Source organism: Acomys russatus, chromosome 15, assembly GCF_903995435.1.
Source record: "Acomys russatus chromosome 15, mAcoRus1.1, whole genome shotgun sequence".
Classification (NCBI taxonomy): domain Eukaryota; kingdom Metazoa; phylum Chordata; class Mammalia; order Rodentia; family Muridae; genus Acomys; species Acomys russatus.
Genome location: NC_067151.1, coordinates 35,188,576 through 35,206,816, shown reverse-complemented (window position 1 = coordinate 35,206,816; position 18,241 = coordinate 35,188,576). Strand labels below are relative to the sequence as shown.

At 38.6% G+C, this 18,241-nt stretch overlaps 1 protein-coding gene across 2 annotated transcripts in view; it reads right to left on the bottom strand.

Moving 5' to 3' along the window:
• Eif2a (eukaryotic translation initiation factor 2A) overlaps positions 1–18,241 on the bottom strand; it is a 32,061-nt gene that overhangs the window by 2,386 nt on the left and 11,434 nt on the right. The window contains exons 3-11 of one of the 2 annotated variants that reach the window (XM_051157194.1): positions 17,615–17,689; positions 15,341–15,459; positions 13,712–13,811; positions 13,090–13,172; positions 10,041–10,114; positions 9,771–9,915; positions 9,531–9,647; positions 6,162–6,733; positions 3,140–3,253 (exon numbers count right to left, since the gene is read on the bottom strand). In XM_051157194.1, the coding sequence (XP_051013151.1) occupies positions 3,140–3,253; positions 6,162–6,733; positions 9,531–9,647; positions 9,771–9,915; positions 10,041–10,114; positions 13,090–13,172; positions 13,712–13,811; positions 15,341–15,459; positions 17,615–17,689 (1,399 nt within the window). The remainder of the gene's footprint in view (positions 1–3,139; positions 3,254–6,161; positions 6,734–9,530; positions 9,648–9,770; positions 9,916–10,040; positions 10,115–13,089; positions 13,173–13,711; positions 13,812–15,340; positions 15,460–17,614; positions 17,690–18,241) is intronic. The other variant, XM_051157195.1, reaches the window with a different exon arrangement.

Genomic DNA, 18,241 nt, shown 5'->3' with positions numbered 1-18,241 from the left:
CCTGCAGGAGTTGGTCCTTTCCTCCCGCTGTGTGGTCAGGGATCAAACTGGAATATGGACTATTGAATCTGACACTTACCTAGAGATGAAATATACGAGCTGAAAAAGGAGCAATGATTTTTTTTTCACACTTCAAACTTTAGAAGAAGATATGCAACTCTAACCTTTCAAATAACATAACTGGACCAGTGAGATGGGGTAATAGTAAAGATGCTTGTTGCCAATTCTGACAACCTGAAGTTTATCCCAAAGACCCATAAGGTGGAGTAAGAGCTAACCCCTTAGGTTGCCCTCTGACCTTACTTAAGTACATTTTTCTCCTAATGAAACAGCCTTCCAGGAGGGGAGGAAGGAAACCAAGGGCCACAGATTTAGAAAAGCAGAAAGTTGAAGGCGGGGCCCCTCCCAGCCTTCTAAAAGGAGTAAACAACTGCCAGGGGAAAGACTAGCCACCTAGAGAGAGATGTTAGACAGAGGAGCGGTCTGCTGGCTGTGCAGAGAGCCAGGGTTGTTGGAGGTGGGCTTCGCAGGACTGTAGCAGTGTTTTGAGTCATCCCTGCTCCTCATAGGTGTACCCTTCTCCCACAGTCCTGTTAGTACCCCAGTAGAAATTTACTGCTTTAGCAAGGTGGGCTTTGGTACAATTGTTACTTTGGGCTATTGTGGGTTCCCTTTTCTGGGGTAAAGAGATGTGTGTGCTACATCTCCCCAGGAAAACCCTGTCATCAAACACCCCTCTACCTATGTGTGCTTGCTCAGACAAGGTCAATCTTCAGAACCCACTTAGAAAGCCTGATACATTTGACAAGGAGACAGAAGACAGAAGAGTCACACTCCGAATCCTAGGCATGTGCTAGCTAGCATGGAGTATACAGCACAGTGGCAGAAACAAGGAGACCATGCTCAGCAAGGTTGGAAGGTAGCTCTTGAAAGCTACACACCCACAGACTGCCACCACCCAAAATAATTCAGTCATGAGTGCTCCAACTTCATTCAGTAAATACTCTTAGGAAGCTTTCCTTCCTCCTCCAAAGAGTGAGTCTACCCACACCTTGAGAGACTACAGCCACAAGAACTGTGGGCAAGAGCTTCTATTGACTAGAAACTATCCATACTAAGGACGGTATATGGACCCACTAGTCTAAATAGAGTAAGATACCTGCTCTGCCTAAATCTCTATAATATGGTTACCCTGACTGCACCAACTAGATATTCCCAATGGAGCTGAACACACTGTCACCATGAATCAATGAACCATAAAACACTGTAATTTATGTCAATTATTATAAGTATATAAGTGTTTTTTGTTTAAGTATGTAAACAAAAATTATTTTTACACAACTTCCATTCTGATTACTTAGTATTTTTAGGTTTTTCTTATTTCTGATTATTTTTCAAGACAGAGTTTCTCTGTGTAGCCCTGGCTGTTCTGGACTTACTCTGTAGACCAGGCTGGCCTTGAACTCACAGAAATTGGCCCGCCTCTGCCTGCTGGGATTAGAGGTGCACACCAGCATGCCTGGCATAATAAACATATGCCTTAAGAAAAAGAGACAGAGACCCTGCACTCTACAGTTCCATCAAGAGACTATAGTAAGAAACATACTACAAAATCCCAGTGAAAGCTCAGGTTTCAAGGTCAGCTCTAAGTTTCGTTCTTTTCTTTTTTTAAAAAAAGATTTATTTATTATGTATACCGTATTCTGCCTGCTTGTACACCTGTACTCCAGAAGAGGGCATCAGATCTCATTATAGATGGTCGTGAGCCATTGTGTGGTTGCTGGAAATTGAACTCAGGACCTTTGGAAGAGCAGTCAGTGCTCTTAACCTCTGAGCCGTCTCTCCAGCCCCAGCTCTAGTTTCTTTAGACTTTCTTTCTTTTTTTAATCCAACAGTTTTGATTCACATGTTAAAAGCTTGGTCTCCAAGTTAGTGCTACTAAGAAATAGGGGAGCCTTTAGGATGTGGGCTTTATAGAAGGTTTTCATGTCATTGGGGGAATGCTCTTGAAGAGTACTGTAGGCTCAATTTTCTTAATAATTATTTTTTATTATGAACTTACTAGCCTAAATAAGAGGGAAAGGATATTAAAGAACACAATAATGAAACCTTAAGGACATCAGTTCCGAGGAACAATTCTCCTCAGCAAACCCACAATTCAACCAAGGTTGCTGCTGGACCCTGGAACAGCAGCTGAGGCCCAGAGCCTCAGCCGGAGCCCAAAGCCTTGAAGCCTTCCCTGGAGCAGTCCTCTGGAGCAGTCCTCTCTAGGAGCGCCTCTCGAAGTGCAGGGATGAACAGCTAAAACAATCCCAAGTCCTCTCTCTCTCAAGCCTCTTGTTTTGGGCATATATATATCCTCTCAGAGTCTCTACTAGGATATTTTCAGCTGGCAACATCCAAGCTCCCCCATGAAGTGGTTCGACCTCTAAGGGAATAAACATCCTGTTCTCTCACTAGTCTGTTCCCAATTCCACACTTGGGATCAACACAAAAGCATGTTTCTCTCTCCTACAGAGTACAGTAGGTCTCTAGCCCTTCTCCTCTTCTCTCTGCTCCTTGGCTCATAAGGATACAACCTTTTTGCTGCACAGCAGGTTTCTGCCATAATATCCTACATGCTACAAGCCCAAAGTAATAAGGCCAATCAATCATGTACTACAACCTCCAAAACTGAATTACAAAGAACTGAGGATGTAGGCCAGAGGCAAATCATTTGCCTATCATGTGCAAAGCCCTGGGTTCAGTCTTTAGCAGCACGGTGAGTAAGGTGGTGGTGGTGACTTCATGTTTGTAAGCTACAGTGGCACACATTTATCCTCAATACTTAGGAGAAGAAGGAGAAGGATCCTGAGTTCAAGGCCAGCGCTGTACGACAGGACAAGACCTTGTTATAAACCAAAGACATTAAATCTTCCATCCTTAAAACGTTATCATCCCAGGCACTCCACTGAAGTGACAGACGCTAGCAGCTTTAACTCACAGGCGACACAAGAGAAAGCTGCCCAGGCACTTACATCAGTTCCAACCACACACATCATAGTCCCATCTTTAGCAGTAAAACTGTTAAAAACATACTGGTTAAAGCTAGATTAAGTACATTTCTGCTTGGGTTTGAAGAGTTCAGCACTCTAAATACCTGTTTTGCAGCTTTTTTAGCTTCATGCTTCCTTTGATTTTTAAGGGCTGTTTTTGATAACGGCTTGTCACTTCCTGGATGCGGTTTCATATTCTGGGGAGGTTCCTCTTCGTGCTACGGAAAATATAAAACAAGTACATCTGAAGTGGAGTCCGTGGTTTGAAAAGCATATGCAATAGTACACTATGCACTTTTACTAGCATATGATGGTTTTTATCAGAATTACTTAGGAAAACAGGCCAAAAAAAAAAAACCAACACCAAAAAAACCCAAAAAAACAACCATTTCAAATCTGTTCCTAGAACAGAGTTAAATAATGCCTTCCTATTAGCTGATCCATATCTTCTAGTTATATAAGCCCTAGCAAATTCACTTTTGATTTATAGAGAAAATGAAATCTGTCTCAGGACTACTAGGGACACATGGTTCTCATGAAGCTGAGCAACAGCAGTTCCTTTGAGGTCTTTTTGATGAGATTAGTATCATTAGAAAACAGCTGCCTCCTTTGTTTTCTTCCCACCAAGAATCACAGAACAGATCTTCACTGGTAAAGTCTGAAGTTGAAAGGTTAAGCAATGTTGAAACAAAGCATCTCAGCAAGGATTTGAGAGGCTTTAAGAATTTTTTGGTCAAGAAGGAAGCATGCTGTTTTGTTTTTTGTGCAAGCCAGGAACAAAGTAAAAGCTGAAAGTGTTATCTACTTTCCTGGGTAAATTTTTACTAGTTTATTTAGCTCCTTTAAAAGGAACATTCCCAGTTCTTAGCCATGGTACAGCCCCACTTTTCCAATAGCTTCAAGGGCACACTGCTCACCCTTGGAGGGCCTTTATTAACACTATCGCAAGAATTGATAGCACTGACAGTGCTCTGCCCTGAGTTCTAAATTACTGTTTTAAAATATATAAATCTAACCAATATTCAGGGAAAGGCGAGGAACTAATGCCCTGAGGATAATAAATGTGTTTTTACAAACCAACAGTGTCTGTGGTGGCCTGAATAAACACAACCCCTATAGGCTTATTATTATTATTATTATTATTATTATTATTATTATTATTATTATTATTTTTGAATGCTTAGTCATCAGGGAGTGGCACTACTTGGGAAGGATTAGGAGGTGTGGCGCGCTTGCGCTCCCCCCTCCCTCCCTCCCTCCCTCCCTCCCTCTCTCTCTCCATCTGTCCCCTTGCCCCCCCCACCCCGATGCCTATGGATCCAGATGTAGAGCTCTCAGCTCCTTCTCCAGCACCATGTCTGCCTGCACACTGCCATGCTTCCTGCCATGATGATAATGGACTGTATCTCTAAAGCTGTAAGCCAGCCCCAATTAAATGCTTTTGTTTACCAAAGAGTTGCCATGTTCACGTAGTCTCTTCACAGTAGTAGAACACTGACTAAGACAATGTTTTACAAACTAAGACAAAGCCAAGCAATCATGGCGCATGCCTTCAATCCCAGCACTTGGGAGGAAAAGGCAGATGGATCTCTGTGAATGTGAGCCATTCTGGTCTTCAGAGAGAGTTCTAGGACAGCTGAGGCTACAAAGAGAAACTGTCTTGAGAAACAAAAAACCAACCAAACAAAAAACGTAGGACAATTTCGTATGTATTCAGATCCACTTTGTCTTGAAAAAACCAGCAACTTTGGCAAACTAGACCTAAGGTCCCCTATGGGCCATCGACTGCTGCTGACCCGCTGGCTGATCACCATGTCCTCCTGCTCACTATTGCCTTGGATCACAGCATCGCCTAGTTAGCATCTTAAGTCTTGAACCTATAAAGCTAATGAAACATGTTGTCTTTCCAAGAAATTAAACAACTATGAATCCAAAACAGCAGGCTACTGTCATGACCTTAAGTCATCCATCATAAATACATGGCAGGACCTTATTGCTGAAGGCATTGCATACTTTGGCTATGGGACATAAGAGAAATCAATCTCAAACTGACTAGACATTTCCTCCCCATTCATTGGGTAGCGTTCATGGTGCAAGACAGTGCTATGCACACTACAGGGGGAGAAAAGGCATCAATGGTCTTACCTAGTACTAGCTCCTGCATAGTGTAACACTGACCTTCCAGGCAAGATGTACTTACTGTTGCAACAGTTGCATGCCTGTTACACAGTAACAACTTTCTGATTGGATTTGAGGCTTGTTCAACAGAAAATTTCACGCCTGCTACTATATATCCTGGTCAAAGTCCTGAGATTGTTATTTTGCTAAATAGTAATGTTATACAATTGCCTTCTAAATTTTTATATTTACACCCACAGACCAGAGACCCTTTCAGTACTAGTCAGAAAAGCCTCCTTTTTCAATGGGCAGAAGTCAAGGAAGAGATGCATAACTGGTCAAAGTGTTAAGAAAAAGAGATGAATGCTTAGCCCTGAAGAGGAGAAGATATCGACCCCACCCTGTCACCAAGGCAACATTATAGAAGAGGAGTTGAAAAGAGCTGGAGGATGGGAAGGAGTACTGTGAAATGCTGTCTTCTGTCAGGACAGGGCTCTTGCACTCAGAAACTCACAGCAGCTGGGAATACCTGCACAAGGGCAACCCATGCCCTTACTGAAGAGTTACTGGAAATTGTGAGCTGCTGGGTGAGGCAGATCATTGCTTTTGAAGATATGGCCACTGGTAGGACTTCCATTTGGCAATAGATAGCCCCATACTTATATGCACATACGGACGGCACTAAATGGACTCAGGTTATGTTTTTAAAAAGATGCAAAGTTGGAATGGCAATATGAGGATAGTTGAATGGGGAGATAGAGGGTGTACACGATTATATTTCATTGTGTGTGGAATGCAAGAATAAAAAAATTTGTTTTTTAAACTGTGAGCCCCTTTAAATTAACCATTTGCCTGCTTATTATACGAGCTGCTCAGCATCTTCATCTTCTATGGCCCTTAGTGATTTCTCTGGAGTATATTCTAAGTAGGTGCAAAGCAACACAAGCAAGGAGGAAAGGTTCTGCAGAGTCACACACAGAGAACCACTTTCTTCTGTGCTATACTTACCAGCTTGGAATTGGTGACTGGCTTATTTCTTAAGGCTGGAGGCCTATATGCTGTTGCAACTTTAGGTTCTTCAGTAGGTAGTTCACTTGGAACTGCTTGGTATGTTATTGTTTTTGCTGGAAATATTCCATCCAAGAATGGCTGCCAAGAAACCTGCCATAACTCTCCATTTGATGGCACATCATACTTATGCAAGAGAGAGCCAGTATAATGCCAAATCTTAAACCCATTATTAACACGTAACCTGGGAGCGCATGTGGCTGTTAAAATATGCTCACCATCTGGGCACCAGGCAAAATATGTAGAATCAGAAGCCACTGGCTTAGAAATAAGCTTGTAGTTTTTAACATCCCATACTTCCATTTGTCCCCGAAGGTTTCCAAATCCAGCCAGTACTAATATATGTCCATGAGGGCTATAGAAGGCTGCATTGCGAGGGCCAGTCCCAAAGTCAAACACAGGATCACACTTCAGGTTGAAAACTGTTGCTTTTGCAGGCATAAAACCATAAACAGCACAAAACTCTGTAGAACTAGAATTCCAAACTACATCATAAATTGGGCCATTTTTTGCTAGAAAAAGAACATAAGATACAAACCAGCAGTTAAAAGGGGTTCCCTTGCTTTCTTTAAAAATTTTTATTTTATATTTGTTCACTTTATATCCCAATTGTATCCCCCTCCCTCATCTCCTCTCAATCCCATCCCCCCACCTCTCTCTCCCTCCCCTAGTCCTCAGAAAGGGGAAGCCCTCCTCCCTTATCATCTGACCTCAGTCTATCAAGTCTCATCTTGACTGCCTACATCCTCTTCCTCTGTGGCCTGGCAAGGCTGCCCCACCAGGGGGAGGTGATCAAGAAGAGGGCACCAGAGTCCATGGCAGAGACAGCTCCTACTCCCCATATTATGGGACCCACAAGGAGACTGTGCTGGCTATCAACTACATCTGAGCAAGGAGTCCAGGTCCTCACCATGTATGGTCCTTGGTTGATGCATCAGTCTCTGCAGCCCCACCTCCCACAAGGCCATATTTTTTTGGTCCATTAGTTTCCTTGTCATTTTCACTATACAGCTTATTTTTACCTTTCTAACCTATTAGGTTAAAATTTATGACTTGGTTTTATTTTCATTTGTTTAATTATTGTTATCTTTTAATAATTAATTTCACTTGTTTTCTGGTATCATTTCACTATTTCCTGTATCATCCTTATTTTTCTTTACAGTAACTGACTAGCCATTTAGGTAACTTGAGAAATACATCCCTTGCATGCTTTGCTATTTTTGGATGGGGTCGGGGTGGGGGGTTGGGGAGCAGTCAGGACATGGTCTCTTATAATTCAAGCTAGCCTTGAACTCGCTATGTAAGTAAAGATGACCTTGAACCTCTGACCCTCCTATATCTTCCAAATATTAGGATTAAAGTACTCACTAGTATCCCTTGTTGGCTTAAATTTTTTGCTGTTTACCTTAGTTAATACATTCTTTTAATACAGAAATCTATAATTTATGTATTACAAAGTTATCATTTTTTTTTCTTAGCATTTTTGTTTTGTTTAGAAAATCTCTTTTTTTATTCTAAGGTTAGAAAAAGTTTTCTTATATTTTCTTTAGTAAAGTTCCTTCCTTTGAACAGCCAGGAGTGGTGGTACATGCTTTTAATCCCAGCACTTAGGGAAGCAGAGACAGGCAGATTGCTCTGAGTCTACAAAGCAAGTCCAGGACAGCCAAGGCTACACAAAGAAACCCTATCTCAAAACCAAATCAAACCAAAACAAACAAACAAATAAATAAATAGTTCCTTTAAAATTTCATATATAATTTTGAGGAGCAACCTAAATTTATTTTGGTAAAAAGAAGTAACAAATTTATGTTCCAAATGACTAGCCAATTTTTCAAGAACCACAAATTAAATAGCCAGTATTTTCTTCTGCTAATTTCATCACACAGTAATGTCTCCAAATATATAGGTATAATTTTGATACTTCTTTTTTACACATCCATACTTTTTTCATAAGCCAGATCCAAATATCTTAATGTATCTGAGTAACATGTAACATGTAAATGCACAGCATCAGAATTTCCCATGTCCCCTAACAGCTTTCAAAATGTTCTTGTGTGTTAGCTTTTCATTACCAAACTTCAGAACAGGCTAGTCTGAAAAACAAAACCTTACCAGCATTAAAACATTAAATTTTACATTAACTGGAAGAGAAATGCCATCATGTATAAGTTTTTATTAAAGTTTAGAGTCCTTATAGTTTATATGTTTCCTGGTATATCTTACTTTGTTTAAATGGCTGTTGTTTATAATGTGACTTCATTTATACAAAGACACAAAATTTAGTGTGTTCCTTCTTTTGATCTGTTGCATTTACTTGGTATTTTATGTCGCTGTTTTATTTCTATTTTTTATTTTTATTTTTTATATATACATTTATATTATTACACATATATACAATAAACTACCTATAGCAAGAAGAACCATGACACAATCAGATTGTTTTATTTCTTATTTCAGTAGGAATATGGGGCTTTTGGAGGGGGAAGTATGGAATATTTCTCTACTTACACATGCTCAATACAAAGTGAAAAATTAGGGAGCTGCTAGAATTTAAAAGCCATTATTTTGGGCTGGAGAGTTGACTCAGAAGTTAAGAGCTACTTGTTGCTCTTGCAGAGAACCAGAGTTTAATTCCTACCACCCAATGGTGACTCAGAACCAACGTAACTCAGGCTGCAGGGGATCCAGTCCCCTCTTGTGAACTTCCTGGGCAACAGGTAGGCATGTGGTGTACAGATACACATGTAGGCAAAACCCTCATACACGAAAGTAATAAATACACCTAAAAACATTTTTAAAGTAAAATAACTATTATTTTAGCTTATCAAAATAAGAAGTGAACTGGTAGCATTGGTGGACTTGATTCTCACTTCTGCAGCTATTACCAAATTCATTACACATACTTGCTGTGCTAGTTAAGTGCTTGCGGGGCTGCCACAGCAAACCCCATCACTCAGATTTACTTCTACTCGAGTGAGTGCTGGCAGAATGCTGGCCGACTGATTGGAGTCTGTCAAAGTCAGGCACGCTTCTCAATGAAGAGTAATTTCATTTGTTTACTTTTTAAATAATTTATTCAGATCACATCCCGATTGTTATCCCCTCACTTGTATCTTCCCACTTCCCCCTTCCTCCCCATTTCACCCTATTCTCCTAATGAAGTGTAATTTTATCACAAACATTATGGTATTTGGGTATACTCACTCAATTGAGAATTTAGACTGTATTGCCTTTATGGTATTAATTTTTTTTTTTCGTTTTTATTGTCTTTTGTTTTTAAACATGGGAAAACTGTTAAAGAGTACTCACGTAACTGCACTACAGCACTTTCTCCATTTGTTGCAATGTAGTGCAGTGTTTGCTCTCCGTAGTAGGAAGCTCCTGTCTTGTCAACTTCTGTACTTGCTATTACCAGCACAGCAGTAGCTATAACAGTAAAACAGTATTCAATGAGATATAAACTAGAAGTTAAAAATCACCTTTATTTACACATATATGAATGCTGAAATTAATATTTAATAACAAAAATGAAAAAGTTACTTATCATACCTTTTTTATTCCACAGCATTGTAACCTTATCGGCTTTAAAGAAGCTTTTATTAGCCAGTGCTGCCTGAGGTCCAGCAAAATTGGGATATTGATATAATCTAACAAATGAAGGTGCACCTTTACTTCCTGGGACATAAACTGCCACCTAAGATACACATGTATAAATCAGTACTTAGTTTTTAGAAGCATATAAGCTAAGATGGATGTTTTTAGAAATATTTTTTTTAAAAAGACTTATGGGCTATATTAATAAATAAAAGCAAGAATTACCTTATATGGTTGGGTTCCAGGTGATAAATTAAAGTCATTAACTTTTTGCAAATGTAATTTATTTGCAATTGTGTCTAAAATGAGAGGAAATGGGTTAGAGATTTATAATAAGTTAGCAAAACAAATCAAACTCTGAATTTATTATAAAAGGCTCCTATAACTTCAAATGCTTATTGTAGTTTGATGTAGATGAGGCAGAGGGCTCGAGTAGAAAAGGCATGGGGTGGGAGCCAGACAGAACTAGGCTTGAATTCCATTCACTCATTTACTGGGTGTGTGAACTTGGGCAAGAACTAACACGATACTAATTATACCACCTACTTCTCAGGGACTGATTTTTTTTTTTTTTTTTTTTGGTTTTTCGAGACAAGGTTTCTCTGTGTAGCCTTGGCCATCCTGGACTCACTTTGTAGACCAGGCTGGCCTCGAACTCACAGCGATCCGCCTGCCTCTGCCTCCCGAGTGCTGGGATTAAAGGCGTGCGCCACCCTGCCCAGCCTCAGGGACTGATTTTAAGAACACAATGTCACGGTATATGCTCCAATGAATGCCAAGCTCATATTAAAGAAGTCACAGAACACATTTGATGAGAAAGATTGGCCTCAGGCTGCTAGTGTAAAATGTGCATACAGAAATTTTATATGATAAATAATAATAAAGATAGATGATATAGATTACCCTGTATTAAGCAACAAAAACCCATGTTAATAAGCAAAAGTGTTACTGTAGTTAGTAAGATAAAGAGCTATTTTCTTTATTTAATTTCAGATGTCCAAAGGTGTTGGAGGATGTTTTTGTGAACTGTGTATTCAAATGCTGATTTCTGTACCCAGAGATCTGGTTATAGTCATTATTATGAAGCATCTCCTGTCCTGGTATGTTTAAACACTGTGCTCCATCACCTTCTGATTGGTCAAATAAAGAGGCTAATAGCCAATAGCTGGGCAGGAGAGGAAAAGGCAGGACTTCCGGGCCCAGGAGAGGGTCTCACAAGGAAGTCACCATCAGAACATGGATGAAGAAGCAGGTGCCATAACGAGACTAAGATGGCAGGCAACAGGACACATGGCAGGAAGTAGGCCAGGACAGTGTTAGAACAACTGAGTTCCTGCCCAGCTACAGTGCCTGAAGCTTTTAATAAATATAAAGAGCTCCAAGTCATTATTTGGGAACTAGGGCAGACACAGAAAAAAACAAAACAAACAACAACAAAAAAACCAAAAAACAAAAAAACCTTGCATTTAACAAAGAGGTATTCAAATGTAGCAGAAGAAACTATCAAACTTGTAACTTCCCTTTCTGTAGCAAGCTAAAGAAGTGCTGATTAGTTTTTATCAACTTGAAACAAACTAAAATCACCTGGGAAGACCTCTTGAGGAATTGCCCCCGTCAAATTAGACTGTAGGCAAGTCTGTGGAGCCTTTTTTTTTGATTAATGACTGATGTAGGAGGACCCAACCCACCATAGGTGGTGCCATTCCAGGCACAAAGTCCTAGGTTCTATAAGAAAACAAACAGAGCCCACGGGGAACAAGAGAGTAAGCAGCATTCCTTCATAATCTCTCCCTCAGTTCCTGCCGCCTAGGTTCCTGCTTCAACTTCCCTTCATGATGAACTTGTAAACTGTAAGATAAAATAAGCCCTTTCTTTCTCCAAGGTGGTCACAGGAACAGGAAGATAACAAGGACCCAAAGAGACAAGCAAGCAAGCTAAGGCAAAAGGCAAGAGGGTAGGAATAGCATAAACAAGGAAATGTGGTGCATACTGTAGTATCTAGTGACTAGATGCTGCACAAAAGGAGGCTACATGATTTCTTGGGCACATACAAGCACAATTACCAATCCCTATATTACTAGAATTAACTAAGTGTGCAATCACTAATTAGATGCTGTACAGACAAAGGAATGCAATTGTTTTTTCTTTATTCTCAATAATTGTGTTACTAGTATGACTACTGGTATTATTCTCAGAATATTATGCGGATAATGTGGAACAAAGCAAACACTTATGTGATTATGATATTCTCAAATCACTATGTTTGATATACAAAAGAAATAGGACTTTTGACATGGGTAGTATGTAATATAGATGAGGTTAAGTTATTCTTGCTATTTTTTATTTTAAGATTTATTTATTATTTATTATTTATACAGTATTCTACCTGCAAGTTCGCCTGCAAACCAGAAGAGGGCAGCAGATCTCATTATAGATAGTATTGAGCCACCATGTGGTTGAAGGGAATTGAACTCAGGACCTTTGGAAGAACAGCCAGTGCTCTTAACCTCTGAGCCATCTCTCCAGCTCCTAAAAAAATAAAAATAAAAATAGGAGCTGGAGAGATGACTCAGTAGTTAAGGGCATTCTCTTACAGAGGACCTGGGTTCAGTTCCCAGGACCCTATGGTGGCTCACAACCATTAGTAACTCTAGTTCCAAGCTAGCCGGGGTTACAGATCTAGCTGTTCTGGAACTCACAATGTAGCCCACGCTGGCCTCTAGCTCAGAGATCCATCTGTCTCTGCTTATGGTACATGCCTTTGGTCCTAGCATTTGAGAAGCAGAGGTAGGAGGATCTCTGAGTTTCTAGCCAGGTAGGGCTATATAGTGTAAATCCGTCTCAAAAATTAATTTAAAAACAAATAAAAATAAACATAAAATTTAAAATTGTATCACAGAATTTCAACAGCAACTAAGAACAAAAGAAATATTCTAATATTAATAGCTGTTGTCTATTTCTAATAATATGGTTATTATAAAAAGAAAATCTTTATGCTCCAGAATATCATTGGCATTCAGGTTTATTAAGATCTATGCAAATGCATATAAATAACAATTAAAAACACATCAATTTATATTTAGGGCAGCCCTATGATGACTGAGAAAAGGGAAACTACATATTTAGATAAGGGCAAGCTCATTACTGAGCACTTAGCTAACGTGTGTGAAGCCCTGGGATAGATTCTTAGCACTGCAGATAAACCAAAGAAAACAAACTTTTAAAAACTGTATTTAAGATAAATAATAAAGTTATTTAGTAAGTCTTTCCATACTAAAATTGTTGTTCTCAAAGAAGTGAACTTCATTGTTAACATTCCGGGCACAAATAATTTCATCATCTGACCAGGAAGGACACCTACATCAAAAGAAAAAGAATCAGAAAAAAGTAGAATCATGTTAAAGCTTATGATGCTGTTTAAGATAAAAACACTTACATTATATCTGCTACCAAGAGTACGAATAGTCTTATTAAAAGGTGTATCTTAAAAAGTATACTGTTCCTTTCTTTTTAAAAACTAAAAAAGATACTATTTTTACTATAATATATTCTTATATACTTAAAAACCCTTAAAGACCTAGATTTTGATCTAACTTATTTTCCGTCAATACCAGAGAAACAATTATATACAATGACATTATCAGTACAGTAAAAATATCACTTTACAGGGGGGATAGATAGCTCAACAGTTAATGCACCTGCTCTTGCAGAGAACCAGGGTTCACTTCCTAGCACCCATATGGCAGCCCACAATCTTCTATAACTAGCTCCAGCGATCTCATGTCTTTTGATCTGCAAGGGTACTAGGCATACATAAAGTGTACATACATTCACACAGGCAAAACATTTGTAAAACTACAATTTATTAAAAATAGCACTTTAAAGCATATATTTACCAATTCTGCATTTTTTTCTGTATGAAAGATTTCAAACATGTTCCAGTTTTCACGTCATAAAGTTGTAGGTTGGGTGTCCCAGCTGTGCCATCTTTAGAAGCTACAATAAAAATAATTTTATAGTGTTTGTCTTCTAGCACTTACAAGATTTCAATCTCACAAAAATCTTGAATAGAATTGCTTTATATCAGTTTTTCTTCTTGTCTTTGTTATGGGGTTGGTCATTACTGCTAAAGCCAAGACACTATGACCACTGTTTGAGGGACAGCCCCACATCTCTGAACGATTAGTTACGGGAAGCTTTGAGAGTACTTGAGGGATTTCTTATTTATTAATTCTGACATATTTTACTGACAAAGAGATTAAGTCATGAAGGTTTGTAACTACGTAAAGTTTATTCATGATGCTCTATTTCCCTTTAATATACTTGGAAAATAGGATTCATTAGAGTCCAAGCCTTGGAAAGAATAAAGACCCAATGTTTATAACCCGACAATGAACTATTACCATTTACTTACTTAGAAAGATTGTCATTGTTAGAGAATAGGGTCCCCCTTCCTTCCTTATTTTCTTTGCAGTTTTCCTTCTCCTTTATCTTATAACTTAGATTTTCACTTCATAAGCTAACATATGTTATTTACAGTCAACCATGACCAAAAGTATTAAAAGCAAAATCCCAGAAGTAACTCATTAGTTTTACATCAGGTTGAGTGATAAAATCTTGAGCCATCAGTTCTAACTAGAACATAAGTCTTTCTTGTTAATAAATCATCTTTTAAAAAATTTATTTATTTGTCTGTTTTCTTGAGACAAGGCCTTACTATATAGCTCTGGCTGTCTTGGTACTCACTATGTAGACCAGGCTGGCCTTGAATTCAGAGATCCACCTGACTCAGAAACCATCTTTGTGTCCAGTGTATCTATATTACATCCATATGCTTCTACCCATCCAACAGCCTTGGGTGGGGAGCTAACAAGAAACCTTTACTTTACATAATAATTAGAAAAGCTACAAAGAGCTTCCTTAAAGTGAAATGGTGAAAGGTCTTAACTATTTAATGTAAGCAAAGGCTGCACGCTTACAGGTGTTAAGATGTCAATGAAAAGGAATCCATGTAATTATGAACAAAGCTTTTGTGCTATTTTTTCTGTGATCTCTCAAACAGTAAAAGTTATAGTCACAGTACAATGAGCACTTAGTTAGATAAAAAAGGCTGGGCTGGGATGTGGCTCAGTTAGTAGAGTGCTGCCTAGCATTCACGAGGTCCTGGGTTTAGTCTCCAACACCACATGGATGGGGCACGGTGGTATACACCTGAAATCCAGCATACAGGGGGCATGCACAGGAAGATCAGAAGTTCAAGGCCATCTATGGTTACAGAGGCTTTGAGGACAGTCTAGGTTACTGGCATGGAGACAACTTAAAGGATGTGGCTTACTTGCACTCTCAGTCATACACGAAGATCACATTCCTTGTACATGGTGTATATGTGTGTGCTGGTTGGCAGGGGTGTGGGGGGTGTCCTGCTTGACCTTAAATTACCATCTTGTAAGGTTATAACCCTAGTTTTCCTCCCACCAAATGGTATTGCTCCTGTTAGAATATTTTTCCAAGGGGAAAATACTTACTAGTGTAAGGCTGCCATGTTGCCAGGACCGTGTTATTTGGTGAAAATTCAAGGCAAACTGCTTTTGGGAGGTCGAAGGAGTGCAGTAGTCCCTTGTTAGTGACATTGATTATGTTTACTCTGGTTTCAAAAGAAATTACTTCAGCAAAAATACCAATCTATATCAGCCAGCACTAACCAAAACATTCATTCCTGTTTTCAAATACAGAACGCTCCAAACTGTTCACTTTTCATAAAACCATTCTTCAGGAACTTTCAAAACACACCAAGGGAATACTTTGACTTAAAAAAGAATGTAAACTTTACTGAAAAGATATTGAGAAATAGTACAGAATTATCAGAATGCTCTAGAAGTGATATGACTTCCAATGGAGTGCGCAGACAGCTAGGCTGCAGGGAAGCTGAGGGCCATCAAGTCAAGGGGAAATGAGGCATGGGGCAGAACAGCAAAGCACACTTTTTAAATTTGAGTAAACAGTTGTGATAGTTGGGGAATTCCGTAAGCATGCCTATTAAAATCTTTTTAAAAAAGAGTTATTTGTTTTTATTATACAGTATTCTGTCTGCATGTGTGCCTGCATGCCAGAAGAGGTCACCAGATCTCATTATAGATGGTTGTGAGCTACCATGTGGTTGCTAGGAATTGAACCCAGGAACTTTGGAAAAACAGTGCTCTTAACCTCTGAGCCCTCTCTCCTCCAACCCTGTCTATGAAAATCTTAAAAGCAGTCTAACACGCTGAGTTAATTAAGACTTACTAAGAATTATTGTGATACGATAATGATAAAATGGCAGTAATCATATAATAAAAGTAGCTCGATATCATTTCATATTGTAAGCTTCCTATATAATCCCATACAGTGGCCTAACAACTTTCTGTAAATCTCTCATTTGAATCCTTATAAGCATGATCATCTTGATTTTATAAACAAATTCATTTAGACTTAAAAAAAAAAAAAATCAAATGGGTCGATCTCATCAGCATACTACTGATAAATGCCAGAGCCAAGCTTTGGGAATCAGTGTGTCCTGACTTACTTTCCTATATTACATTTACGTTCCAGGGTTGGGGCTGGGGCTGCAGAGACAGCTCAGAGGTAAGAGCAGTGGCTGCTCTTCCAGAGGCCCCTCGTTGGAGTCCTAGCACTCACATGATGAACTCCAGTCCCAGGTCTATTGCCTCTTCTGGCCTCTATGGGCACTACACACATGATGCACAGATGTACACGTGGGCAAAACTCCCATATAACCCATATACATGTAAACAAATAAAAAATTAAAAAAATAAAAATTGAGCTAGGCATAGTGGCACATGCCTTTAATTCCAGAACTCAGGAGGCAGAGGCAAGTAGACCTCTGTGAGTTCCAGGCCAGCCTGGTCTACATAGTAAATTTGAGGATAGCCAGACTATGTAGGGAGACCCTGTCTCAAAAGCAAACCAAACAAACAAACAACCCCCCCCAAAAAAACCTTAATATGTGTTTCAGATTATATTGTTTATATAATGCAAGTATTTTATTAGAGCCAATAACTTAAAAAGCAAATCAAATATTTTAACACAATCTTTAATGCTTAATTTAAAAAATCACAATTGATTTGATTTAAAGATTTAAAAATAGATTACCAGTATTCATATTTCTAGACTAATACATATAGTCTTCTCTCTTTTGAAAAGTGTCCATAATGTGGTTGAAAACAACAAGAGAAAAATAAGCAGTTTCTTGATTTATGAAATGTAATGACTTTGTGGAAAACGAAAACAAAAAACAAAAAAACCAAATAACTGATTTTAGAAAAACGTGAAAATATTTTCTTACAAGACCAATTTTGTACTCTATACTTGAATAATTTCTGTGATTCTATACAGAATAAAACCAATAGTACTAACTTTAGTAACTGATTTAACAGCAAAAATACAAAATATCTAATCTAAAGTAAACAAGTGAAAAATAATTATTTTCATGATAGTAGTAAATTTAAGAAACCCTAACCCCTAGTCAATAACTTAAAACATTACTTCAAATAACTTTTCAGTTTCCTTAGTAATAATTTTTCTCACATTAATTTTTAATTCTAAGTGACTATGAAACTCAATTTATGGCAAATACATACACACACACACACCCTACCTTAGAGGGTGTTTAAAGTACTCTCACTACACATGACAATAAAGGACAGACTTTATCAATGATAACCAAGTACATGCATTTAAAATCATGCCTGCGATGGTTATATTAATGGCGCACATAAAATTGTTGGTAAATGAGCACTAACTTTTCCCCGTTGCTCCAGGCAAACAATGTTCCATCCTTACTAAATGTGTAGACTTTGCAATTTTTCCCAGATTCCCTGAAACAAAGTTTAAATTACAAGGCATTAATAATTTTAAATTTAAAAAACTGATTAAAACATCTACCATCTATTAATTCAATGACTTAATAATTACACAAATTTTAGAAAATAATCCAAAATGTCTTATCTATTTAAATACTTTACCTTTTAAAATGCAATGTCAGAAAGCATTGTAAAGTATGCTGCAAGCTTGTTTCATTCAAGCAGATAAACTTTCAGAACTAAATCCATTTTTGGTGTGGTCATTTGAATAAGAAAGGCCCCTATAGGCTCATGGATTTGAACTTTTACTTGAGAAGGATTAGGAGGTGTGGCCTTGCTGGAGGAAGTATGTCACTGGGGTGGGCTTTGAGGTTTCAATAGCCCAAGGCAGGCCCATTGGCTTTCTCTTGTGGATCCCGATGTGGAACTCTTAGCTACTTCACCAGCACCAGGTCAGCCTGGATGCTGCCATGCACCCCACCATGATGACAATGAATTAAAGCTGTGAAACTGTAAGCAAGGCCCAGTTCGATGCATTATTTCATAAGAGTTGCTATGCTTATGGTG